The 26,162-nt window shown below is 50.5% G+C and overlaps 3 protein-coding genes and 5 non-coding genes across 10 annotated transcripts in view; 1 reads left to right on the forward strand and 7 right to left on the reverse strand.

The window, feature by feature from the left end:
- Positions 1 to 1,776: 1,776 nt before the first annotated feature.
- Positions 1,777 to 6,752, forward strand: IDH3B (isocitrate dehydrogenase (NAD(+)) 3 non-catalytic subunit beta). 3 transcript variants are annotated; one of them, XR_009248881.1, is made up of 13 exons: positions 1,777 to 1,840; positions 1,969 to 2,049; positions 2,158 to 2,256; positions 2,357 to 2,477; positions 4,193 to 4,253; positions 4,330 to 4,462; positions 4,566 to 4,699; positions 4,794 to 4,896; positions 4,983 to 5,129; positions 5,376 to 5,470; positions 5,585 to 5,645; positions 6,305 to 6,508; positions 6,619 to 6,752. XR_009248881.1 is itself a non-coding variant. In XM_058685095.1 (12 exons), exons 1-12 carry the CDS (start codon positions 1,805 to 1,807, stop codon positions 6,389 to 6,391), a joined length of 1,158 nt encoding a protein of 385 aa, XP_058541078.1. In that variant the 5' UTR covers positions 1,777 to 1,804; the 3' UTR covers positions 6,392 to 6,752. The 3 variants fall into 3 exon arrangements, 2 of the variants coding, with proteins under 2 accessions (XP_058541078.1, XP_058541080.1); XM_058685095.1 differs by having other exon boundaries at positions 6,305 to 6,752; XM_058685097.1 differs by lacking the exon at positions 6,305 to 6,508.
- Position 6,753: 1 nt separating this feature from the next.
- Positions 6,754 to 12,103, reverse strand: NOP56 (NOP56 ribonucleoprotein). The gene is made up of 12 exons (XM_058685094.1): positions 12,022 to 12,103; positions 11,779 to 11,868; positions 11,265 to 11,379; positions 10,548 to 10,709; positions 10,174 to 10,372; positions 9,619 to 9,806; positions 9,390 to 9,541; positions 9,112 to 9,212; positions 8,597 to 8,745; positions 8,246 to 8,367; positions 7,919 to 8,056; positions 6,754 to 7,212 (listed from the first exon to the last, which is right to left on the reverse strand). Exons 1-12 carry the CDS (start codon positions 12,022 to 12,024, stop codon positions 6,838 to 6,840), a joined length of 1,794 nt encoding a protein of 597 aa, XP_058541077.1. The 5' UTR covers positions 12,025 to 12,103; the 3' UTR covers positions 6,754 to 6,837.
- On the reverse strand, positions 8,127 to 8,199 carry LOC131486444 (small nucleolar RNA SNORD57). The gene has a single exon (XR_009249345.1). It is a non-coding gene; the product is annotated as a small nucleolar RNA SNORD57 (small nucleolar RNA).
- On the reverse strand, positions 8,462 to 8,532 carry LOC131486445 (small nucleolar RNA SNORD56). Its single transcript, XR_009249346.1, has one exon. It is a non-coding gene; the product is annotated as a small nucleolar RNA SNORD56 (small nucleolar RNA).
- On the reverse strand, positions 8,965 to 9,049 carry LOC131486467 (small nucleolar RNA SNORD86). Its single transcript, XR_009249367.1, has one exon. It is a non-coding gene; the product is annotated as a small nucleolar RNA SNORD86 (small nucleolar RNA).
- LOC131486458 (small nucleolar RNA SNORA51) lies at positions 9,931 to 10,061 on the reverse strand. Its single transcript, XR_009249359.1, has one exon. It is a non-coding gene; the product is annotated as a small nucleolar RNA SNORA51 (small nucleolar RNA).
- Positions 10,873 to 10,940, reverse strand: LOC131486469 (small nucleolar RNA SNORD110). Its single transcript, XR_009249369.1, has one exon. It is a non-coding gene; the product is annotated as a small nucleolar RNA SNORD110 (small nucleolar RNA).
- Positions 12,104 to 22,459: 10,356 nt separating the features above from the next.
- Positions 22,460 to 26,162, reverse strand: part of TMC2 (transmembrane channel like 2) — a 57,415-nt gene continuing 53,712 nt past the window's right edge. The window contains exons 17-19 of the mRNA XM_058686401.1: positions 25,815 to 25,893; positions 24,847 to 24,964; positions 22,460 to 23,048 (exon numbers count right to left, since the gene is read on the reverse strand). Coding sequence (XP_058542384.1) covers positions 22,831 to 23,048; positions 24,847 to 24,964; positions 25,815 to 25,893 — 415 coding nt within the window. The 3' untranslated portion in view covers positions 22,460 to 22,830. The remainder of the gene's footprint in view (positions 23,049 to 24,846; positions 24,965 to 25,814; positions 25,894 to 26,162) is intronic.

The following is a 26,162-nucleotide window of genomic DNA, read 5'->3' on the forward strand; positions in this document are numbered from 1 at the left end:
CCTAAGAATAGAATGACTACATTCCCCTGGGCACCTGGGTGGCTCAGTTGGTCAAGTGTCCGACTTCAGCTTAGGTCGTGATCTTGTGGTTTGTGGGTCTGAGCCCCGCGTCCAGGTCTGTGCTGACAGCTCAGAGTCTGGAGGTTGCCTCATTTGGATTCTGTTTCTCCCTTTCTCTCTTCCCCACTCGCTCTCTCTCTCTCTCTCTCTCTCTCAAAAATAAGTAAACATTTAAAAAAATTTAGAAGACTACATTCCCTCCCTTTGGCTGCCAGAATGCCCTGCACCTTTTTTTGATGGATGAAGTATATAAATTACAGAGAGCTAGTATTTAACTTTCAGTGTGTATCATCTGGGGGTGCCTGTTAAAAATGTATTTTCTGGTGCCCCAGACTTGAGATTCAAATTCTGCAAGTCTGGGGTAGAACTCCTAAGTCTGCATCTTTAACAAGTGCTGCTGGGGCGCCTGGGTGGCTCAGTTGGTTGGGCGGCCAACTTCGGCTCAGGTCATGATCTTGCGGTCTGTGAGTTTGAGCCCAGCGTCAGGCTCTGTGCTAACAGCTCAGAGCCTGGAGACTGCGTCAGATTCTGTGTCTCACCCCCCCCCCTCCCCAACTTGTGCTCTGTCTCATTCTGTCTCTCAAAAATAAATGTTAAAAAAAAATTAAAAACAAAAAACAAGTACCACTGGTCCACTTGGGACAGGTGATCCAAAACCACACTGCTAGAATATCGGTTTAGGCAAAATCCTCCTGTGTCGTTTTGTTTTTAGGCAGGTCATCTGAAAGCAGCATGTGAATGGAATTAAAAAAATCAATATGGGGGCACCTGGGTGGCTCAGTTGGTCAAGCATAGGGACTTCAGCTCAGATAATCTCATGGTTTGTGGGTTTGAGCCCCCTGTCGGGCTCTGTGCTGACAGCCTGGAGCCTGCTTTGGATTCTGTGTCTCCTTCTCGCTATCCCTCCCCTGCTCACGCTCTCTCTCTCTCAAAAACAAATAAACATCAAAAAACTACAAAAAAAAAGCAGTCTGGGAGCACCTGGCTGGCTCAGTAGGTAGAGCCTTTGATTCATGATCTTGAGGGTTGTGAGTTTGAGCCTTCCATTGGGTGTAGAGATTACTTTAAAATAAAATCTTTAAGAAAATCAGTTCAAAATTCCCCTTTGATCACACTTACATGTTTGAGATAATTTCTGTCTCCAACTAATGGTTCTGCCCAGGGTAGTCGAGGCCTGGGACACACTTTTAGGGAAACAACTGTCAGAGCAAAGAACAAGACCACATAGGAAGAAACAACGAGGAAATGTGATTAATACAGAGTAACTGGGCAGGCTAGGAGACTGCCGGAGAAACCAGACACACAACCTTCCCCCAAGGACTGTGTTGTGTTCATTAATGTTTTTAGTCCCTGAGATACGGAATGTTCAGTGCGTATTGCTTAAAAGAGTTACCATGGCATAGAGACAAAAACATTAAGAAAGGACAGATTCCTCAGTATTGTTTCTCACCCCGTTAAACTCCGGCACTCGTTCCCTAAGCATGAAACCTCATATTCTCCTTTAGTGTTAGTTTCAACATAAATTAAATATGGAGCCCCAAAACAAAGCAGCAAAGTGTGTGTGTCCCTTCACGCTCCACGGCAAGGGATAAGCAGAAGAGTCAAGAGCAGAAGGAAAGGAGAAAGCGGCTAGCGTTGGTCCGGGCAAGGGAGACTCGCCCACTGCCCTACAACAGACCGGAAATCGGGGTTGGGCCCGCGCGGGCTTCTGACGTCACTTCCCCCGCGACTTCCTGCGGAGGACATGGCGGCTCTCAGCGGTGTCCGCTGGCTGACCCGGGTGAGGCCTGGGGTCAGGTCGTGCCGGGGGCGGGTGGGGGTGCGGCGGGTGTGTACCAGGCTCACTGCAGTATTCGGGGTGTGGGACCCCCGTACCCGACCTCACGGGCGTGTGCGTCTCTGTCTCAGGCGCTGGTCGCCGCCCCGAATTCCGGGACATGGAGGAATCTGTGTACTTCTGCCGTGGCGCACGCCGCCTCTCGAAGCCAGGTAAGGGAAAGTCCGTCTCCGGTCTGTCCACGCGCCTGTCCCCTCGTCCCCCGCTCCCCGGGACCAGTGCTCCCACCCCAGCTGTAGCTCTGATGGTCCCGCTGGCAGGCTGAGGACATGAGGGTGGAGGGCGCCTTTCCCGTGACCATGCTGCCAGGCGACGGCGTGGGGCCTGAACTGATGCACGCTGTCAAGGAGGTGTTCAAGGTGAGTGACGTCGGGGAATCAGCCAGCACACATTAATGGGGCGGGTTGGAAAGGACTTACCCCATCGTGACCCAGAGATTTTGGGGACCTGTCCCTGAAGGCTGCCTCTGTCCCAGTGGAGTTCCAGGAGCATCACCTGAGCGAGGTGCAGAATATGGCATCTGAGGAGAAGCTGGAGCAGGTGTTGAGTTCCATGAAGGAGAACAAGGTGGCCATCATTGGTACGTGTGCCCCCTTGCTATTCCACCCATATGCCTTTTAAAATCACGCGAGTTGGGGCGCCTGGGTGGCTCAGTCGGTTGGGCGGCCGACTTCGGCTCAGGTCATGATCTCGCGGTCCGTGAGTTCGAGCCCCGCGTCGGGCTCTGTGCTGACAGCTCGGAGCCTGGAGCCTGTTTCGGATTCTGTGTCTCCCTCTCTCTGACCCTGCCCCGTTCATGCTCTGTCTCTCCCTGTCTCAAAAATAAATAAAACGTTAAAAAAAAAAATTTTTTTTAAATAAAATCACGCGAGCAAACGTTCTTTAAGCTTCTTTTGGCACATACTAACACCTTAAGTCCCCCAGGCTCTCATCACTATTTTGTGGTGGCCATTTGTTTCTTCTGTTTGGGACCCAGGAGTTGAGAGAGAATATGAGCTGCCTGTGCAGGAGGGTTTCAAGGGTTTGAAGTCTGTCAGGGGGCTATATCATGGGTCATCAAATCTTGTTAATTGTGTTTCTTGAATGCCATTTCTAGCTTCCTCTTTTCTTCTGTCTTCCCCCCTCCTTCCCTGCTTTAATCTCCCCATTAGAGTTTTTTTTGGCTTCCAGTTCTGCCCCTACAATCTGTCTTCTGCGTCTGTTCTTTTGGAAAGATGGACATGGCTTTGCCAGACCCTGCCTTAGCGTGGGAGAGTAAGTTCTTCGTAAGCTGACTTTCAGCTTCTGCCTTCATTTCCATAACACTTGTTCTGTGCTTGGGGCACACTGGACTGTTAGTTTTCAAATACTATCTTGATTTGCATTGTTACTTCTGCCCGGAATGTTCTTCCTTTGATGCTGTTAGAATAGTCCTCACTTACCCTGCTATAGTTTCCTAGGGCTACTGTAGAAATCACCTGAAAGTTAGTGTCTTAAAGTAACAAATATGTTCTCTTACAGTTCTGGAGGCTAGAATCCCAAAATTAAGGTGTTGGCCAGGCTTCCTCTGAAGGCTTAGGGGAGAATCATTTCTTGCCTCTTCCAGCTACTGGTGGCTCTTGGTGTTTCTTAGCTTGTAGATGCATCGCTGCAATTTCTGCCTCATTTTTCGAACAGGTTTTCTCCCACTGTGTCTGTGTATCTGTTTCTCTTTTGTTTCCTGGATAAAGACTTGACACTGGATTTCGGGCCCACCGCAATTCAAGATGATTTCATCTCTAGATCCTTAATTATGTCTATAAACACCGTTTTCCCAAATAAGGTCACACTTAACAGGTTCTGAGGGTTAGGGCATGGACATTTCTTGTGGGCTCACTATTCAACCTACTCTACCCACTTAACCTAAGATTTGGCTGAAGTGCCAGCTGTTTTCATAAATTTCTTGATATTACAAGAGGGAATTTCTATTCTGTGCTTCTGTATACGACATTAATACCTCTCCTGTGGTACTTATCGTGTCTTTCATATTATTCGTCTTTCCCAATGTCTTGTTTACGTTTTGAGGACAGGAATTGTGTTTTTTGGTTGATATCCCTAGTACCTGATACATGGTCAGTATTCAATAAGTATTGGTTGAAAAAATGTCAAATAGACCTGCAAGCATCAGTTTCTTGTCTCCAGAGGCATTTAAGAGTCAGTGATTTGGGAGTGGGAGAGGAGAGTCTGGGTTGCATCATGTCACTGAGAGGGTTGGACACTGATCTGGGTTCCCTTGGTCTTAGCCTGTGCCCTCCCCCTCCCCCTTTGTTTACACAGGAAAGATCCATACCCCGATGGAGTATAAGGGAGAACTGGCCTCCTACGATATGCGACTGAGGTAAGTGGCGGGGGCCGTGGGTCAGAGGGGTCCTGGGGCACCAGGCAGAGTGCTGATGGCTCTGCCCCACCCTCAGGCGTAAGTTGGACTTGTTTGCCAATGTAGTCCACGTGAAATCGCTTCCTGGGTACAAGACTCGACACAACAATCTAGATCTCGTGATCATTCGAGAGCAGACAGAAGGGGAGTACAGCTCACTGGAACACGAGGTGAGGCCCTGGAAACTGGGGAGGGCAGGGGTGAAGGGAGAGAGCGGCATGGCTCCTTCCCTTGTTTTCAGGGTCACCTGGCTGTTTTTCTTTTCTTATCCAGAGTGCGAGGGGTGTGATTGAGTGCTTGAAGATCGTCACCCGAACCAAATCTCAGCGGATTGCAAAGTTTGCCTTTGACTATGCCACCAAGAAGGGGCGGGGCAAGGTCACGGCTGTTCACAAGGCCAACATCATGTGAGGGACATGTCTTTGCATGGGATAGGAGCCCCTGAGAAGGTAGGCCCTTGCACTTTCTTGATTGAATCTGTTCCCTTTGGCCCACGGACAGGAAACTTGGGGATGGGTTGTTCCTGCAGTGCTGTGAGGAAGTTGCTGAACTGTACCCCAAAATCAAGTTTGAGACAATGATCATAGACAACTGCTGCATGCAGGTAATGTCCTCCCCGTGTCTCCACCCTCAGAGTGTCCGGGATGGGCACGGAGCAGAACTTCTCCATGCCGCCATTTTGCCTCCTAGCTGGTGCAGAATCCTTACCAGTTTGATGTGCTGGTGATGCCCAATCTCTACGGGAACATTATTGACAATCTGGCTGCTGGCTTGGTTGGGGGAGCTGGTGTGGTCCCTGGTGAGAGCTATAGTGCAGAGTATGCGGTCTTTGAGACGGTACGTGAGGTCACCTCTTCTCTTCGCCCGGCCCTCTCTGCATGCCTGGCTTCTGACTTCAGGTCCCTTGACAGCTGCCCTCCGATGCATCCCCCTCCTCAGTGACCCTGGTGTGTTCTTTCCCCCACTGCCATATGCTTCTACCCTGGGTATCTGACCTGAGCTCTCTTCCTCAGTGCCCTTCCCTGACCTCAGCCTCTGCGTAACCTCTGCTCCTAGTGACTCTGGCCTGCCCTCTCTCCACAGGGCGCCCGGCACCCATTTGCCCAGGCAGTGGGCAGGAACATAGCCAACCCCACAGCCATGCTGCTGTCAGCTTCCAACATGTTGCGGCATCTCAAGTAGGTGTTGGTGGGTTGGGGCAGGAGGCTGGGTGTTTTAAGGGGGAGCACAGGTGGGGAAATCAGGGGGATGATGTGGGGAGAATCTCAGTTTCTTCCTGTCTACATTGACAGTCTTGAGTATCACTCCAACATGATTGCAGATGCTGTGAAGAAGGTGATCAAAGTTGGCAAGGTGAGTTAGAAAGGCTGTGGGTTTCAGGGCCTCCGCACTCCTCTTTGGGGAACCTGAATCGGGGCCTCCTTTCCCTCCAGGTCCCCAGAACATCTTCTGCGCTCTGATCTTCCCCTGCAGCTCTCAGGGCTGTTCCTCACCTTCCTTCTCCTGGCTGTTTCATCCTCTGAGTCTCCTTTGCCTCTTGGTTACTGTCTGCTATGCCCTCTTTCCTGCTCCATCCATCGGCTCTTTAGTGGCTGCTGTCTGGGGGAGGGTGTGGGGGCCAGAGGAGCAGAGGGAGGTAGCAGGCAGGATGAGGCACAGGTGTCTGCTTCTCCACACCTGCAAGCCCTTCCTCATCTGCATTCCCCTGCCTTCCGTCCTCCCACGTGGTCCGGGGTCCTCCAGGATTTGCATCTCCCATCTCACTTCACGCTCAGCCTCCCTCCCATCCTGCTCAGGCTGCAGCATAGCTCTGATAGTGGCTCTGGCCCAGACAGGAGTGGGGGAGCCCATGCTCTTCCAAACCTGGCCACCTCCTTGCGATTCTGCTGCATTGCATCTTCTTTCTGGCCTTGTCATTCCTTCTTGGATTCCATGCCCATCACATTGCCCTATCCCCCCTTCATGGGCTCTCTTCTCTTCTTCCCCACGGCTTTTGCCGGTGGTGGCTGTAGGTGCGGACTCGAGACATGGGCGGCTACAGTACCACAACCGACTTCATCAAGTCTGTCATCGGCCACCTGCACCCCCACGGGGGCTAAACCCCTTTATTCCCTCCAACCTCACAAGGACCATACTACCTACACCTCCCTTCAGTACAGTGGACCAGAGAAGAGCTCTTAAACCTTTTAGACCATAATCATCTGGGCAGAGCCTAGGTTGTCCTGGGGCTGGCTTCCTTAGGGACCTGTGTATTACTAGGTGCGGGTAGGGGGCCGCCTAGGGATGGGGCCTAGGCCACAGGGATGATGACCATTCTCCCCTACAGGTTCGAACTTCTGACATGGGTGGCTATGCCACCTGCCAAGACTTCACTGAGGCGGTCATTGGTGCTCTGCCTCACCAGTAGGTCCCATCCACACCCATAGCCATGTAAGGTGTTCAATAAAACAAATATACGGACTCCTGTGAATTTGTTTTTATTGGGATGTAAGGGATGGGTTGGGAAATGCCATGTGGGTTATGCCCCACCGGGAAAATGTCCGCTCTAATCTTCCTGGGAGAACTTCTGGAGCTTTTTCTTTTTCTTGGAGCTGCTGCTCTTGCTGCCAACAGCCTCTTCTGGTCCACTGCTGAGTGGCTCCTCCTTGGAAGAGAATTTCCTCTTTTTCTTAGGGATGCTCCTGTTTGCTGCCTCTTCGGCATCACTAACTGGTTCCTCTTTGGGGAAAGATTTCTTCCTCTTAGGAAGACTTCCGCTGCCAGCGGTCTCTTCAAGATCACTACTAACCAGCTCCTCCTTGGAAAAAGATTTCTTTTTCTTGGGTTTGGAGATAGAAACCGATGGGTCTTCCATTCCGTTCTCCTGAGGAGTCTCCTGGGGCTTTTGCTTTTTCTTCTTCTTGGGTCTCTCACTTATCTCCTAAAGAGAAAAATGGGCATGAAACTATCTTCTGTCGTATGCATGTGCGCACCTCTGAAAATTCCAGCAACTAAATAGGGCAGAGAAACTGGTGGAAATAGTGTGAAAATCGCCCAGTGTTTCGGAAAGGATTTCTAACTATAGGCAAGATGCTGCAAACCCATCCCCAAGGGGACTCCCACTTAAGGAGGATATGTTGCTGTCTAAGCCCATGAAATAGCTATAGAAAAACACACAATAGAACCATCATGCCATGTTCCAAAGGGGACCCTGAAAGACTACTTGACAAACTGGGCGCTGCATGAAAATCCTGGGGAGGACCCTAACCTAGCACACATCGTGGAGACCTCCCTGCCCCAAGCCCCACTATGAAATGCTACCACCTCCGGACACACGGCTGAGAACACGCAGAGCAGGAATTTACACTACCCCCGGTTGAGGACTCCTGGGAGGCAGCAGAGGACAGAACACTTGCCCAGGGACCGGGTGTGTTACAACCAGCTCTCTGGGCTCCTGAGCCAGTTCTCTCAGCACCTATCTCCTTCCTATAGAATCAAGAGGTAGTTTGAGATGTTTCAGGTCCTGATATTAGTCCAAAAGCCTGGACTTGAGACCATGATGTGAGGTAGCACATCCTCTGTTCTGCTGTCAAGAACCCTATACCCAGGGCCTTCACCCTGGGCTGAGGGTTGGCCTGCCCACTGACCTCACACTCCTCCAGGGTACTACTGCTGTTTTCCGAAGACGCGAGGGCAAGGGCGGCCAGCCGTTTCTTCTCCTTCTTCAAGCGTTTCTTCTCCTGCTTCTCCAGCTTCCTGGCCATCTCAGCAGCCGCTTCCTCTGCCTGGCCAAAGAAAAGTGCTGAAAAGGCCCTGAAGACTGCAGGTTCTCTAGGCCTCCTTTCCGGCTTCACTGGATCAGGCTCATTAAATCAGTTTTTTTTGCCTCCACTCTACAAAGTCAGGCTAAGCCAGTTCATCACCTCCAACAGCCAGCTCTGGTCCTCCCCCCACCCAGCAAAGCCCAAACTGACCTGAACCATCGCCTCCTTCATGACATCCAGATTCTTTCGTGGAATCTCTCCTGTCTCATAGAAGGACAGCCGCTCCTCAACTTGCTCTCGAAGCTTCTCCCCAAATACACTTGTGGGCACCTCTGGATGTGTGTGTGTGCGTGCGTGTGGGTAAACAAAGCCTGTCAGCTCCTAAAGGGCCAGCTTCTCCCCACCGTATTCCCTCTACCCTCAGCTTCACTCAGACCCAAGGTATCAACACTCACTAGGTGAACTGCTGTTGACGAAAAATATTGCCATCATTGTAGAAGCTGCTAGGTAGTCAGCCTCCCCTCCTCCCAGCCCCTTCTCCTCCAACCCCCCCACCCATACCAGAGAAGCAATCAATTCGTGAGGCAATACTGCATTTGTTTGCCAGGTATCGGGAGATGCGGCCTTTGTTCTTGGCAGCTGCTCGGCCAATGAAGGTGGAGTGGAAAATGAGTCCATATTTTGGGGTGTTACCCCTTGTCTTCAGGGCTCTGGGAGAAGAATATTTAGTGGGGAGTTTAAGATCAGAAATCTCAACCCCACCAGCCGAGGCAGCTCCTCCCCTCCCGTGCTCCCAGTCTCCAAAGTGAGCCTTAGGCTGGACTGGGTTTCTACACCCCCACCTCATGCCAACCCACAGCTCCCAGAGGCAGAGGGAAGGCATCCAATGTCGCTGACCTGGAAATCTGGTCCCTTTGCTGGGCCCTGGGAATCACTCAGACACCAGGACTGGCCATCACCCCATAGCAGAGGTCTGTATAGGTCAGGGAGCCCTGGTCAGCCATCACCGTGATCCCCAAACAAGCAGTGGGCACCGCAAGTGGCACCTGTGTGTGGGCAGGTGCCCTCACTGGTACCTGAACAGGGCCTTTTCAGCCCCAAGGATCTGCACTGTGGACGCTGGATACTTGGCCAGGTTGGTGAGGCTGCCAGCATGAGCAATGAGACGCGCACCTACCTAGAAAAGGATTCAAGGAATTAGAGAAGCTGGAATTGCCACTCTACCAACTGCATAATTCCGCTTCACCCGTCATCAAGTGCAACTGGGGAAGATTAACAATGGGTCAGAAAATACAGCAGTATGGACCTCTGTTGTAATAGTCCTTAACCCCATGTTGTGTTCCCCCTGACGCACCGCTTCCCCAATTAGCGCTGATAGGCTGGGGGCTACTTGGCTCATCTTGGATCGCAGGTAAGTGTGTAGGCTCTGGCGGTACTCTGACAAAGACACCACACGACTGGAGAAGCTCTCAATGTTTATCAAGTCGATGGCTGATATGTCCATGCCTAAGGGACACCAAGAATGAATGCAAGACCAGATATTCACAGTCCCAAACTTATTCCGGCCACTAAGCTGTACTGACCCATGGAGGACCGCGAGGCATCCAGAATAGCCTTAGCCTTGGCTCCATCCATTGTCAGCTCTTCCAGCTTCTCCAGCTTGTCTTCATTCAGCTCCCTTCGGTTTCCAATGAACTGAGCGAGGCGGCAGTATGTAGCATTGTCATTGATGATCTTCACCAGCTCAGGAAAGTGATACCCGTACCACTCCCTGCAAAAAGCCAGCACAGTCACTCCCTGCCCAGCTGCCAAGTCTCAAAGCTATAGCCTCAACCCTCTCCATTTCTATTCTTTGCCTGAAGAACAGGAAACAAGTCAGATTTAAAACGTCAACTCCATGTCCCCCCATTCACAATACAGACCAGGCAAAGCACCTGGGCTGGGGTGTATATGGGTGGATTTACTCTGCCTCCTCTTTCTGTACAGTCAGTGTAAGAACACAGCCTGTGGTAAGCACCAGGAGGCTCAGCCCCACCCCATGCAGTTTTGCTGGCAGGAGCCAGTCCTGACTTCAGCATTCAAATTAGTTAAACCACAGGCCAAAGACCCCCTTCTCAGGGGTTGCTCAGGCTCTTTACCTGACACGCATGGAGAAAGTATTGATGTCCTTATCCAGCTGGTCCAGGAGACTAATGGATTGGATAATCATATTGTCTACCCGGTTCACGTTAAACTTAACTTTGGCACGGGAATAGCTGTGTCCCAGCCCCAACTGGGCTTTACAAGCAGACAGATCTGTCAGACCCTTCACCAGGTTGTGGAAGTGCAGACGAACCCCTGGAGGAGAGCGAGACTGTGAGCAAGGGAAGGTTCTAAGCCAACCTCTGCACCCATGGGCACCAGCCAAGCAGAAGGGCTTCCCAGAAGCAACCTTAGGCTAAGCACCCTGTTAAGTTTCCAGATCCCCCCTCAGAGATGCCACGAATGTAGTGAATGTTAATAGCAGTCCTACCTCGCAGGATCTCAGCTATCACGCCTCCAGTCTGGCAGTTGTACCCTAACTCTTCTTGTATAGCAGCACCGATCTTGGGGTCTCCAACCCCCAAGAGTACTTTCTTCTTTTTGGATGGCAGGTGTGTCTCCAAGAGCAGGCGGAGGTCCTCGTGAACAACACCTCAGGGCAGAGAACAGAGAGCTTCCACTAACATACTGAAGAATGCTTAACTCATAAAAGGGATCCTGTCACCCTAAACGCTGATTAAGTGATAGACTTATCCTATGTTGGTCCCACAGGGCATGCTGGGATGGCACACCTAGATCCTTCCTTGCTTCAGGCTTTGCTCAGAGACATGGAGACATCAATGATTGCACTCAGGGGATTGACAGATTCACGTCATCACTGCAAAGCCTGCATCAACCATGGAAGGAACAGGACTCAGGTCCAATTGCAAGCGTGTGCAATATATAATTGAAGCCTTCAACACACCCTAGGGCGCTGTGTAAATAAGCATTTAGTGCCTGATTTGCCTTCTGGAATAATCTTTTTTTCTTGGCTCTTCTGTATCAAAACCGCCTTTTCCAAGCACTTCGACAATTACCAGAGAACCACCTTTACCATCAAACCATGCCACCCTACCGGATTTCACCTATGGAGCATTTATCTCTAGAAGGCCCACAAAGAAATAACATCGACTTATCTCCGTAAAATACTTGGTGGTGGCCGACTCACCTTCAGACACAGCGTTGGCATTTTCCAAGGCAACCTGGGACGAGGCAAAGGGACAAAAGGCCACGAGACGAACGATATTGTGGAACTTGCCCAGGTTGAGCACGCACTCTTCCACCTTGGGGAAGAAACAGGATGAGCGGTTTTCTTCCCTGGCTCTTGCCTCTAGGGCGCAGTAAAGCAGCGGTTCTCAGCCCTGCACGCATGTTTAAGAACCAACCGAACGCTTTGAAAACGAACCGAGTATAGGCCCTGAATCCCGGTCGGCTTCATCGTACGCGGTGCAACCCGGGGGGGGCTTACTTGCAAGTGCTTCTAACGCGACACTAATTACGAACGCAGGTAAGGACCCCCCCCCCCCCCCCACACACACACCCACCCACCGCCAAGTCGGGAGCTTTCAGGCCCAGCGCACCCCCCAAAGCGCGACCGGCCACGTGGGAGCGCGCGGTGCATGCCGGGGCCCGGCGGCCCGAGGAGCTGTGGCGCGGCCGGCAAGCCCACCGCTTCCACTCACCTGCGGCAGCAGCAGGCTGATCTCCTCCACCTCCTTCAGCGCCAGCAGCGCGTAGCCGACCGCGTGCTCGAAGAGCACGTGCAGCAGCACCTGGAACGGGAGCCGGGGCGCGAGCGTCAGCGCGGTTCCCGAGTTCACCCGGCCCCGCTCCCAGGGCAGACTCCCGCCCCGGCCCGGGATCCCGCCCGAACTCAGGCCCAAACCTCGGCCTTCGCCTCACCCGCACCCGCCACCACTCCTCACCATGGCGCCCGCTCCTGGCCCGGCTCGCAATGCGGCGAGTGGGCTCCAGCGCGCGGAACCGGGCTCCGGAAGCCACGCCTCCGCGCCGCCGGCCAATCAGAGACCGGGGACGATACCTTTGCGGGCCTTCGGAGGGGTGCGCCGCGGTGGTATCGCCCGGAGGGCGGGAGGTGGGAGCGCGAGCGCGCGGTCTGCCTTGCGGCCTCCGCTGCGGCGCGGGTCGGCTTGGTTGCCAGGGACACGCGGGATGTGGCCTGGCCAGCAGGCCGCAAAGCAGTTTGGGAAGGCGCTTTCCCAGATAATATTCCAGCCCCAGGTCTTCATCATAGGAATTGTGGATGGCAGAGCTCGGCAGAGACCGGGCGGGAGGTCCCGTGCGGGCCGCGGCGACTATTCCCACGCGGAAACTGTTGCCGAGCCCGCTTTCCGCAACGCGGGTGATCTAGAGCCCCGGACCCCTCCCTGCTCCCCACGCCTCCCGGGACCCCTTCGTCCCCGCCTCCCACTCGGGGACCACCCTGCTCCCGCGGATGGAAGCGGGGCCTGGGGCGCGATGGCGCAGACCCGGAGGAAACGGCTTTTCGTGACCCGCTTCGAGCTTTTCGGTTGTATTTTGTTTATTACTTTAAAAAATGAGGGTGGCAGGCGATACAGTAGAAACGAATGACAGTCTCACCTGTTCCTTGGTCGGCTTCTGGTTCCCCTGCTGAAGCAGAACCAGTTCCTTTGGTAGGGCCACGTGTTGCTCGCCCCGTTGAACGCCCAGTTCCAGGTGAATGGGAGCTGCTTCCAGGCCCTCTAGGACGGGGTTCTGGGCAATCTGGTGACTTTTGAAATTTCCTTTGCTTTAGTAATGAATATTAGAGCTATAAACCCCAAACCTGGTTATCCTAAGGTAGTAAATATGCTGGCAAATTAAAAAAAAAAATCATTTTAAGGGGATTTTTATTCCATATATCCCCATAACTAAAGCGCATTTATAAATTGAACCTATTTTCTTCTTAGGCAATTCACTTCCTTGGTAAACAAAATCCAAGTACTGAGCTCACTCTTAAAAATAGGAGGAACCTTAAAATCTCATAATCTCAATATTGCTTAAAATGTGATTAAATTCTTATTACATATATTCTTGTACAGTCATGAATCTGAATCAGTTACTCTTTCACATTAAAATTTTTTTTTTTTTTTTAGAGAGCGTGAATAGGGGAGAGAGGGGCAGAGGGTGAGAGAGATAATCTTACGCAAGCTCCACACTCAGTGGAGAGCCCGAGGCAGGGCTTGATCCCACAACCCTGGACCGTTGGCGGTGGATGGTAACCTGAGCCAGAATCCAGAGTCAGATGTTCAGCCAAAGGAGCCACCCAGGTGCCCCACTCTTTCACATTTTAAAGTGGAATTGCAAAATTAATCTGTTACATACATCAGTATGTTAAATTCTCTTAAATTATAAATACCAAACTAAGTAGATGTTTCCAAAATGTAACAAAATATTAATGCTATGACTGATTTTTTTCATTATTTCTGTACTTAATCCTAAATATTCCCAGGGTTACAGGTGCTTACCTGCTAAGGTAGGGGTTTTCAAGGTAAAGTCAGAATGCATCAATGGATTGCAGAATTAATTTAGACATTCTTGGCCAGCATTAGAAAAATAGGATGTGGGGCACTGGGTGGCTCAGTTGGTTAAGCATCCAACTCTTGATTTCAGCTCAGGTCCAGATCTCATGGTTCATAGAATGGAGCCCCACACTGGGCCCTGTGCTGATAGTGCAGAGCCTGCTTAGGATTCTCTCTCTCTCTCTCTCTCTCTCTCTCTCTCTCTCTCTCTCTCTCTCTCTTTTTCTCTGCCCCTCCCCTGCTTGTGCACACTCTCTCTCTTCTCTAAATAAATAAATAAACTTAAAAAAAATCGGAAGAAAGAGAATAGGACATAATAGTAGGTCCTACAGAGGATTGATCTGTAAGACGTTTGCTTCAGCTAAGCATACGCAGAAATATGTATGTATGTATGTGTGTAAAATCCATATGCACACATGCAAATTTATAGTGTGGGTGTATATACATAAACATACATTTCTATGGATTAAATTCAAGAGGCCTGCGAGTCACCGAGCTGAAAGTTAACCATAGATTTGAGCTGTCTGGTTATAAAGTAACTGTGGTAGAGCTAACTTACAGAGCTAACTTACAGTGGTTGGCTAACTTACAGAAATGGCGGAAGAGAATAGCACTTCAACTGGTGAAATACACACACGATTAGATGGGATGTGGTGTGACCACTAACACTACTCTTTTGGCTTCCTCACTTCCACCTCTTTGCTTTTTAAATTAAACAAATTATTTTTATTTTTATTTAGTTTTGAGACGGAGAGACACAGTGTGAACTGGGAAGGCGCAGAAAGAGAGGGAGACACAGAATCTGAAGCAGGCTCCAGGCTCTGCGCACAGAGCCTGATGCGGGGCTCCAGCTCACCAAATGTGAGATCGTGACCTGAGCCGAAGTCAGACGCTTAACCGACTGAACCACCTAGGCGCCCTTGCTTCTTATTTTTTTTAATGTTTTATTTATTTTTGAGAGAGAAAGAGTGCGAGCAGGGGAAGGGTAGAGAGAGAGGGGGACAGAGGATCCGAAGTGGGCACGTCACGGACAGCAGTGAGCCTGGTGCAAGGCTCGAACTCACGAACCATGAGATCATGACCTGAGCTGAAGTTGGACACTCAAACAACTGAGCCACCCGGGGGCCGCTCACCTCCACCTCTTTAACTAAGCTGTCTCATTGATACGTCATGATCCTGACCTCGATGGGCATCTCTGCAGCATGTGATATTAGAGACCATATCTTCCTTCCCTTTGGGCTGGGTTCATCCCTACCTAGGTTCAGTTCTTTGCCACCAAAGTGGCAAAACTTCTGGCTTCCCCTTCTCTAAGCCATCTTCCTCGCCACTGCCAGAATGATCTTCCTAAGGCAGAGAATCCAATCACGTTCTGTTTGTAGGTGCTCATTGTAGCGTGAAGTAAAGGAAAGATTAAGGGCTTGGTGTCTCAGGATCACCTTGTGGTAGCTCGTCTCCGAAGATGACCACCAGTGATCCATCCCTCCTGGCATTAGGTCCTCGTGTAGTTCTCCCACAAAGAACCAGGCTGGGCCTCTGATTCATTCATTTTAGCCAATAGAATGTGGTAGCAGTGATACTGTGCCAGGGCAAAGCCTCAGCCTTTTGCGTTCTTCGGAGCCTTGAGTTGCCTAATGAGAAATTCAGCCACTCTGCTTGCGAGACCTCGTAGAGAAGGAAAGGCCCTGAGACTTCACGGACAGGTCCAGCTTTCTGAGCAGCTCAACTGAGCCCAGCCTTCCAGCTGTCCCCGTCAAGAAGGTAGATAAAGCCATTGTGTGTGTTCCCACCCCAGCCACCGTCTGACTGCCGTCACACAAGCAACCCCACACAAGGCCAGCAGAAGAACCACCTGTTGAGTCCCATCTACCTGCAGAATTGTGAGAAATGACGTTGTGGCTCAAAGCCACTACATTTGGGGATGATTTGCCAAGCAGCCATAACCATGAATCAGTCAGCAAACGTGGGTTCATTTGGCTCATTAATGTAAACCTTTCTTTTTGATTCTGCATTCCCTCCAAAGCACTGCTTTCACTGTAGTCTACACATTTTCGGTGTGCAACATTTTCATCGCAATTCAATTCCAAATGTATTCTAGTTTCTTTTATGGATGCTGTGAGGACCCACATGTTATTTGGATTGGTGATAAAGGTCGATGTCCTCCCTGCTTCCTGTTGCTGCTTTCTAAGCGTTATTTCCTCCTCTTTTTCTTTGAAAAACTTCGGCTACCCATCGCTGCCCGGGGGCATCCAGTTATGCACTGTGAGGGCTGTTGCTTACTTTTTGGATAAGGAGGCAAGATGCTGTTGCAAAAATGGGGGGTGCCATAAGCCGGTGAACTTCCTAACCTCAGATTTACTACCCTGATTGTATCATTTCAGCTCAGTCTTGTAGATCCTGATGTGGTCCTGACCTCTGGCATCCTTATATGCATGAGGCCCAGGGGACTCCCCTTCCTTCCCTCCCTTCTTCCTTCCTTCTCCAGTGTAGAACCCAACATCGGGCTTGAACTCACGACCCAGAGATCAAGACCCAAGCTGAGATCAAGAGTCAGACGCTTCACCAACTGGGCCACCCGGGCGCCCTGTATTAGGCCCAGGTGATTTCTTTCAGTGTGCAGACACCTTACAGACAGGAAGATGGGCTGGTGGCAAGTGGTGGGGGGAGGGAGCAGAGAAGCGAGCCCAAAGCTACCTCCATTCATCTCAGAAGCCAAACTAAACAACTGAATTCAGCCAGTCTTTTTTGGGCTAGTCTTTGAGGATATAGGTAGGTTTCAAGCTAGCAGGCACCTTGGATGCTGTACGATCCGACGTCTTTTTGCAGAGGAGGAATGAGGATGTTCAGGAGTCAGGATGAGGAATCTGGGTATTCAAGAAGTGACAGCATCAGTGAATTCTTCTATTTATCCAAAAAAAAAAAAAAAAAAGATTTTAGGGCACCTGGGTGGCTCAGTTGGTTGAGCATCGGTCTCTTGATTTTGGCTCAGGTCATGATCCCAGGGTTGTGGAATTGAGCCCCTGCTGAGCATGGAGCCTGCTTGGGATTCTCTCCCCCCCTCCCCCCACCCCACTCAGTCACTCTCAAAAAAAAAAAAACAACAACAAAATGGGAAAAAGGGTTTTTTTGTCCCTATAGCATGCTAGGTATCTTTCTAGGTGCTTTGGAGACAGTAGTAAAGAAACCAAGTCACTGCCATGGCAGAGTTTACATTCTAGGAGGAGATAAAAAAAAAAAAATCAAGTAAATGTGTAGTGCAACAATACGGAAGGTTGCGTCGTTTTACCCAGGCCCTCAGGGAAGAGGCGGCATCCAGCAGAGATACAATGGTGCCGGTGATGCTAACCTGTGACCTCTGACCTCGGAGACTTTATAATCCCAGGAGTGGAGCATCACCAAGGGCTTTAGTGCAATAGTGTGGGAGGCTAACCGGAAGACAACTTCCTGGGGAAGTTCCTGGGGAAGACTTTACAGCTAGAAGAGGTTTTAGGTAGTTACGAGAAGAATGTGTGGGTCATTTAGAGATCGGGGTGGGGTCTCGGCAGATTAAGCTTCTGACTTGGGCTCTCACGGCTCGGCTCGTGGGTTAGAGCCCTGCATCAGGCTCTGTGCTAACAGCTCAGAGCCCGGAGCCTGCTTCGGATTCTGGGTCTCTCTCTCTCTGCCCCTTCCCCGCTCGCCCTCCGTGTCTCCCTCTCTCAAAAATAAACATTAAAAAAAAGAAATGTTTGAAAAAAACAAAACAAAACGAGCTATAGGATGGAACAAGAGTGCTGGTTGCCCGGGCATGTTCCAGATTCAAGCTTTTGTTTATTTATTTATTTATTTATTTATTTATTTATTTATTTATTTATTAAAGTTTATTTTTGAGAAAGAACAAGCAGGGGAGGGGCAGCGAGAGAGAGGGAGACACAGAATCCAAAGCAGGCTTCAGGCTCCAACCACAGAGTCCCAACGCAGGGCTCAAACCCACAAACCGCAAGATCATGACCTGAGCCAAAGTCAGACGCTTAACTGACCGAGCCACCCTGGCGCCCCAGGTTCAAGCTTTAAAGCCATGTGGCACCTGGAGCCTTTTCTTTCTCCCTGTAGATAGAACTGTCCATTCACTGGGAAGAATCATACGCTATAGCATCTATTCCGCTTTCATTTAGCCCAGGCTGTGGCTCACTGTGTCATTTTGGTGTAAGTTAGCCCAGAGTTTTCACTCCTGTCGACACTATTGGGGACCTATGGAAATGGAATATGCTTTTTGAATTCCAGCGCGTAGGGAGAACTTCAGGAAAGGAAATTGCATGAAACAACCTCAAGATGGCGGCACTCTACACTCATTTCTAGAATGGAAAACCCTCACACTGCATTTGAAAGGCTTCCAGGAATTCCTTGGCCCTTTTCTCAAATGTGGAAAGAACCCCTGCAACAGTCTTTGGTAATGAGTTACACATATGAACAATATTTCCACAGACACAGAAGAATGAAAAGCGTCCAAGGAAGATCATTGAGTTCATAAATTTTTGATCTTAAATTTTCTTTTAATGTCTGTTTATTTTTGAGACAGAGAATGAGTGGGGGAGGGGCAGAGAGAGGGAGACACGGAAGGCGAAGCAGGCCCCAGGCTGTGAGCTGTCAGCACAGAGCCTGACACGGGGCTTGAACCCTTGAACCGTGAGCTCATGACCTGAGCCGAAGTCGGACGCTTAGCCGACTGAGCCACCCAGGCGCCCCTCCAGGATGTTTGATCTCGTCCACGCCTGTGATCATATCTGTTTTTTCTGAGCCTGTAGCACCGTGCTTGACTTACATGTGTCTGACACGTGTCAACTTGTGGGATCTTTCTAACGGAATTTGGAGCTCAGGTTTCTATGGCTCATTTTGCAGACATGGTCCGGTGACAGAGATGTCTGTAATGCTCTGTATACCTCATCTGCCCCAACCATTATCTTGGGCCTTTCTTCACGCTTTCTAAAACCAATACTGCATCGCAGAATAAATTACCTGGCACAGTGCTGCAGAGAGCTGTCTTTAACAGCAACCCTCAGCACTCAAAAACAAGCCTAACTTACAAAATTGGATGGCCCTCACACCCCTGGTGATTTTGCCTTTGAAGATTGTATTTTAGTTTTGTTCCCTAGGAACAAAAAGGGATAAAGTCCCTACTGACTCTAGCCTTAGGTTTTAAAGGTATCTCTTAGAAACAGCACATGGGATTATAAAATATTCATCTGATAATCTCTGTCCTCTATCTGCAGGGCTTGGTCTATTTGCATTTGTTTTGATTGCTGATATATCCTATTTCTCTCATCTTACACGCTTTCTGTTCGTTACATTGTTTGTTGTTGCTTTGCCTTTCTGCCCCCCTCTTTCTCGGAGGTGCTATGAACCTAAGATCACTTTAAATTAAAATTTTCCATATGAGGTTTTGGGAATGTCCAGTTGGTGTGGGAACTGAGATCCTCTGTGTGAGGGTTGCCTTGTGGGTATAAATTCTCAAGGGAGACTTTTTCCTCCTCCACTTTCTGCCAAGGCCAAAAAAGGACAAATGTCCCTTTTTGCAGTGCAAGTTTTGTTCTTATTATCCCTTATAGGAACTTGGGTGTCTCAGCTTTGGGCGGGCCTCTCCCGAGAATGTCTGAAGGGAGTTTACTGAATTGAGGGTCACCAGCAGAGTGGATGCTCTTGGTACGTGGCCCAGCTCCCCTTACTGGCTGGTGCACCATACCCCGGTTTCTGTGAGTATGTAAGCCATGGCGAGATCAGGTGTCTTCCTTGATCTTCCCCAAAGATGTGTTCCTACTTATGTGAGTCTGTGTACAACGACGTTCTTTATGGTCATAGAGCGCGATTATCGGAAATGAAAGGATCTGACTGCAGAAATAACCCCTGACAGATAAAAACCAGTGTCCATTTGATTTTCCCCCAGTAAGAAATGCACAAACAAGGTATCATCAGTAAGACACCAGCCGTAGTTCTCTGGATAAATTGTTAAATAGACTTTCTATTTCAAATCATTCTTAGGTGAGCTGAACAAGGAAAGACAGAGAGGGAGACAGAGGGAGGGAGGGAGGGAGTAAAAAGAAGAAAGAGTGATCTTCATGACTGATGGCTCCTGGATAGGCTGAATCGCAGATAGGACCGTTTTCTAATAACATGCCCCCACTGTAAAGCCACACTGTATCAACAACCCGTGCCTTCTTCCCCTGCCTCTCTCCCTAGCTCGGTGGAAGATTCCTGTTGCTTGAGGGTCCTGGGAACCACCTTAGCTAATTCTCTGATGGACAACTCTCGAAAAAGCTCTAGAGTTTGACCGAAGTCTTGCGACTGTTTGAGTTAGGAAAGCTCCTTTTAAAACACGTTCAAAAATTCTTCGATAACTCCCTTCGAGAGATGGGGCCTAATCTCCTACCCTTGAGCGTGAGCTAGACCTAGTGACTGAGTTCTAACGGATGGAAAGTGGTAGGATTGACGGCGTACCTTCTGAGACTAGGCTATAAAAGGCACGTGGCTTCCTCCTTGCGCTCTCTCTCTCTCTCTCTCTCTCTCTCTCGGATCGCTTGCTCTGGGGGCGTGGATGGGGGTGGGGATCAGCTGCTGTGTTGTGAGGACACCCCAGCAGCTCCCTGGCGAGATCCACATGGGGAGCAATCGAAGTCTCCTGTTAATAGCCAGCAGGGAATGAAACCTCCCATCAACAGCCATGTGTAGGAACCATCTTGAGAGCAAATCTTCCAGTCTCAGCCAAATCTTCCGGCGCCTGTAGCCCGGCCTGAGATCCTGAGAGATACCCAGAGGCAGAACTGCCCAGGAAGGCCACTCCCAAATGGTTGACCCACAGAAACTGTGAGATACTAAGTGTTGAAGTTGCTAAGTTTGGGGGGTAATCTGTTATGCGGAAACAGACAACAAATACATTCCCTCACATAAAATTGTGCATCCTCAGGACAGGATAAAGTGTTTGTGGGGCATCTGGGTGGCTCAGTCGTTTGAGCGTCCCACTTGGGCTCAGGGCATGATCTCCCGGTTTGTGAGTTCAAGCCCCGAATCGGGCTCACTGCTGTGAGCAAAGAGCCTGCTTTGGATCCTCTGACTGCCTCTCTCTCTGCCCCTCCCCCATTTGCACTCTCTCTCAAAAATAAATCTTAAAAAAAAGAAAAGGATAGTGTGTTTGTGTTTATAGTGGGTGCTTAGGCATCTTGGTAGCCTTTGGAAGCCGGACAGGGATCACTAGGAGGCTGATGACTCAGGCCCCTCTATTTCCCCTCCCCAGGGGCTGGCATTATCTAGGCGGGTGACTCAAGGTCAGGTGTCTGACCTCCCAGTCCTGGGCGGTTGGGTTAGGCAGCCTGGATTCCCATGTCGAGGGGTCAGGTAGGTAGTAAGCTCAGGACCAGATTGTGTCCTCCCAGAAGAAGGCACATGACACACAAGAGTTTGGGATTGAGGGTTGGACCTGAGTTCCACAAACATCTTCGTTAGCCTCGCCCAGAGATAGGGGAGAAAGAACTGATCTGTTTCTCCCCATCATGTGGTCCCCGTTCCCACTCCATTCCAGGTCACACGTGAAGCGTTGGTGCTGGGTTGGGAAGGGGAAGGAAGTGGGAGGGAACCTGGGACTTATTTTAATTTATAGCTTATGAAATCTCTGTAAAATCTCCATCTCCCCACCAGGACTTTGCCTGACCTCCAAGGTGTGGGGGCTTCTCCTGAAAACCCCTGGGGCCGTGGTTGGGCCGTGGGTCGGGGAGAGGACTCCCCTTAGAGCACTCAGAGACCAGGCATGAGATGATTCTGAAGCCACATGGCCTAAGGGGGGCTGGGAACAAGGGGCAGAGGAGGGGAGGAAACCACCTGCAGGATACCTGCGCTGTCAGTGTCCTGGGCTATGACTCACTCCCTGCCGAGCCTCTGTCCTTGCTGTCGAGGCCTTCTCCTTGGCATGGGGCTCCCTGGCTTATGCCCCCGAGGAGACATTTTGCAGAGAACCACATCGTGATGCTAGCTGAACATTGAATCGCCAGACAAGGCGATTGCATTGCATCCTTTGCAAAACTCCTCAGAGAAACCATCTTCAACATTCCCTAGACAGTAAGCAGACTATCAAATTCTTTTTAGAATTTGACGCTTGAGAAGGATTTTCTGCCCCGAGCAATCTAAGTCCTCTTCGGTTGGAAGAAACACTTGCTTGTTGCCTTGCTGCTGGAAGGCTCCGATGCATTTTTTGCTGCTTAATGGCCTCAGCTCCCCTCAGGCTGGGTTCCGGGGGAGAGCCATCTTCCCACTCACCATGGCTGCACTTTGGCTCATTTACCTTTGTTTTCAGTGCTTTCTTGTACCTTTTATTTAAACCGCCTCATCTCCTTTGGATAGGGCTGACAGTTAGGAATGTGGGCCCCTCCTCCCAGTTAGTAAGGCTAGCAGAAACCAGGGTCCCAATGAAAGGGCGGGCCTACGCCTGCTGACTCCATCTTGTTCTGTGTCCTTCACCTTGACCACACCTCCTCCCCTTGAGCAACGCCCCCCCCCCCCTCACCTGCCTAACAAGACTCGGTCCCTTCCCCAGTCAATCGGCTGAGGCCACAGCCATTACTTCACCAACTGCCCCTAGGCCCCAATAAAACCTTTGTCCTTTTGAAACTCGCTCTCTCTCCCCGGTATCTCACCGCTGCGTCAGGTGCAGGTGGGGGACTGAGCTTGAGCTAGCTCGAATAAAGGCTCTTTTGCTTTTACATCGGACTCGGCTCCCTGGCGGTATTTGGGGATCACGAATTCTGGGCATAACACCAACATGGGTGCCATGACAAAGTCTATGGTGATGATCATGGCCCTGGTCCCTCCTCCCAAAGTCTGGAGCCGAGAGAACCATGGTGAGTTCAAGGTCCAGGCTGCCTGAACCAAGATACTAGGAAGGGCAGTTTAGGGGGAGTCGGGAGGCTCAGCTCCCCTAAAGAGTGGATGAAGCCATTGTCTTCCAGTTGTGGTGGCCAACAACTGCCTGAGACTAAGTAATTGAAATTCCCACATTCAATGAGAGGAGAGAGAACGTGCGTGCATGGGTATCGTGTGTGTGTGTGTGTGTGTGTGTGTGTGTGTGTGTGTGTGCATGAGAGAGAGAGAGAGGAAGAGAGAATATCGTTTTGGGTGTGTGAGCTGGCGGGGCCCAAGGATCAGCCCCAGAATGGTGCTTGTGTATCCCCGCTATCAGTGGGGAGGTCTGGGAGCGCTCTTTCCAGAGGCTGACCTCCAAGGATGGGTCTGAGGCCGAGGTTGGCCAGAATCTGGTCTGACACCAGGAGGCCGAGATACGGGGAGGTGCTGGGAGACAGGCAGCGTGATCCTGCTGGCAGAACTGGAGATCCCAGGATCCTGGGCCTTCTTGCCTGTGGTCTGGTTTTGGCTGGCAGAGTGAGGCGTGGTCCCTGGAAAAGGAACCAAGACAAGAATGAGGGCGTGGGAGGATTTGCTTCAGTTGCCTGGTATCGAATCGGAGCCCTTCTGGAGCTGCCCTGCTCGGCCTGTGGATTTCAGTCCCATCTGGTGATGTGACAATGGTCAGGTGGCCCTTAGGTGTCTGGGGGCCACTATTGGGCCTCGGCCTAGCCTTAGCATAAACGGATCTGCTGGAGGAATATGGTCTGCTGGCCGGAGAGCTAGATTTCGAATGTTGGCCTTAAGCTGGACTCCCTGAGCCTGGGTTCTCTTGAGCATGACGTTGGGATGATAATAACAGCCTCCCAGGTGGCTGACAGGGTCACAGACAATGCTGGAAGGGCCTTTGCAACCTGTGTGGCATCATATCCAATTTCTAGTGCTTTTGCTTACCCGTGTCCTTCTCTTCCCCTCACTCTGACCTCGGGGCAATTGTTGGCACGTTCTTAACCAGACCCAGTTCCTGGGACACAGAAATGGACTAGGTTCTCACGGTGGGTGAATGTGGCCTGTGACTGAAGTCCAGGCTTTGCTCAGCCCCACTTCCAGGTGTCCTCTGGCCTCTTCCCCCTGCACCAACCTGATGCGGGTGGAGTCACGGGATGGAAGGAGCCAGCGTCCCTGCGGCTGTCACTTGCGAAGAAAGTGGCCATCGGGTGAAACACCCAATTTGGACTTTACGTGGAGTGAGAAGGAAACTTTCATTGTGTTTGAGTCATTAGTTGTTTGGGCCTGTTTGTTACAGTAACTGGTATCATTCTAGCAAATTCTTCAAGAAGAGAAGCTAAGTGAGGGCAGCAATGGAGGCCATGAGTTTTTCAGATGAAATGCTGGCCATCTTCCTAGGCGCTCCCCCGCCAGCCTACTCCCGCTGATGTGCTCTAGATCACGCTAACTTTTTAAACATCAAACACTGCAGTGCTGAGTTACTCAGTACACAATTGAAAGGCCTTTGGATTTGTAACAAAAATTCAAAAAAGTTTTTTAAGTGTTTGTTTTTGAGAGACAGAGGAGGGCACGTGCGTCTGGTTGTGGGTTGGGGAGGGGGAGACGGAGAGGGGGACAAAGGATCCGAAGCAGGCTCTGCCCCGGCAGCAGGTTCGAACCCACGAACCCTGAGATTGTGACCTGAGCTAAAGTCGGACGCTTAACCAGCTGAGCCACCCAGGGGCCCCTAAAACTCAAATTTGGAGAAGGGCCGGCTTGAAAGCAGCAGCCAGAAGAGCAGGGCGGGGAAGGAGTGGGTAAGAGGGACAGGCACATTGGGACTGTGGGGGCTATGAGACTACCACTGCCAAGCCAGTGTGCGTTCCTTGGTTTCTCATAGAAAACCTTTTGTACATCTATTTTTTTCCCCTTCCACACTTAAGTCTATTGGCGCCCAGATATGTCCGTTCCATTTTTCGGTCTCACTTCTGCTGGTGAAATTACAACATAACATCGCATTTACTCCATTTCCTGTCCCATGTGGGAAACTGAGAAGATTTCAAATATTTTCTTCAGCTTTACGATAAGCTGCCAGCCAGTCACTCTTCTGCATCTCATCCCTGGAGACTAAACATTTTTTTTTTTAATGTTTATTTTTGAGACAGAGAGAGACAGAGCATGAGCAGGGGAGGGGCAGAGAGAGAGGGAGACACAGAATCGGAAGCAGGCTCCGGGCTCCGAGCTGTCAGCCCAGAGCCCGACGCGGGGCTCGAACCCACGAACCGTGAGATCATGACCTGAGCTAAAATCAAGAGTCAGATGCTCAAGTGACTGAGCCTCCCACTCGCCCCTAGAATTTACCTTCTTTGGTGAGTTGGAGCTGGGTGGCATTTTTGGAGTTGCCTTTAGCTGTGTCCTCTGAATCTCTGGCTGTGGTCCTGACTTTGACAGATTTGTGGCTCTTCTCAACTTCACGGAGCTGCAGGAGAAATAATTAGTTCTCAGGGAAATGAGTGTTTGAGGCTCAGAGCCTAGGACGTTGAGATGTAGGGGGACAAGGACTCTGTCTTCAGTTCTTGCGGTCCTCAACACTGGTTGAAGAGGGACAGCCCAAGACTCAAGTTTGCACAGTATTTGAAGGAACATCTGGCCAGGGGAGGACAGAAACCTCGCCAGTCCTCCATTTCAAGGCTTTCTGGAATCTGGGCAGGAGGATGGTGAGATTAACAGAGGGAGATGCGGATCGGGAAGTGGCTGCGAGGCAAATGAGATTATTCCAGGAGCGGGGGGGGGGGGGGGGGGGGCAAGGAGCCAGGAGGACAAGGCTCAGAGAGGGTTGGGGTCTGCCCTTTACCATGTGTAGGAGGGGTTTGGGGACTGGGAGAGTGGAAAACAGCAGTCAGAAGTCAGCTGGTGGAGAGAGGGAGAGGGAGAGAGAAACAGTGGCAAGGGGCTTAAGAGACCCCTTAGGCCCGGGGCACAACCACTAAGTCATTTTGACAATATTTTCTCTAGTGTTTACTGTGTTAGCTTTAAACTGTAGGTATTATTATGGGTACTGGTTTTACTGAAATTTTTACTGGTTTTATTGAATTTCTCCTGTTCTTTAGCAACCTCTCCAAATCGAAGGCGTTATTATTGTCTGCCCCCCAAATAGCCTCAGAACATATATGCGTGTTGTTCGATCTTACAAGGCTTCCTGCAATACGGATAGTTTGGGATTTCGTTTAGAAGAAGGCCATGTAGATCGTACAGCTGGGCTCAAAGAGCAAATCAGCAGAAAACAAAAACGTGACATCTGTTTGAGCGAAAACTCCCGACAGACTCACCGCTTGGATTTTCTTTCTCAGCTGGGCATTCGCTCGGGAAAGGCTTTTGGAAACCGAGTTTAGGTAGTAGATGGCCAGGCTGCAAGAGAAAAGTGAGCCTCCTGTGATACCGCAGTCTTGGAAAGTGACAAGAGCTGGACCCCTTCCAGAGGAATCAAGGCCGGCTTCCTGGAGTAGGTCGCCTCTGGGCAGGCTGGAGGGATAGAACACCTACTCTCCTGTCTCCACTTAGTGCGGAGGAGGTTCTGGACACCTCTGCCTTCTGTTTTATTGAATGTGGAAATGACATACACATTTTTAGCTCTCAGAGTGCTCAGTAAAGCCTTCCTTCTTGGAAATCTGAAGAGG

This window comes from Neofelis nebulosa, chromosome 9 (genome assembly GCF_028018385.1).
Source record: "Neofelis nebulosa isolate mNeoNeb1 chromosome 9, mNeoNeb1.pri, whole genome shotgun sequence".
In the NCBI taxonomy this organism is placed as follows: Eukaryota; Metazoa; Chordata; class Mammalia; order Carnivora; family Felidae; genus Neofelis; species Neofelis nebulosa.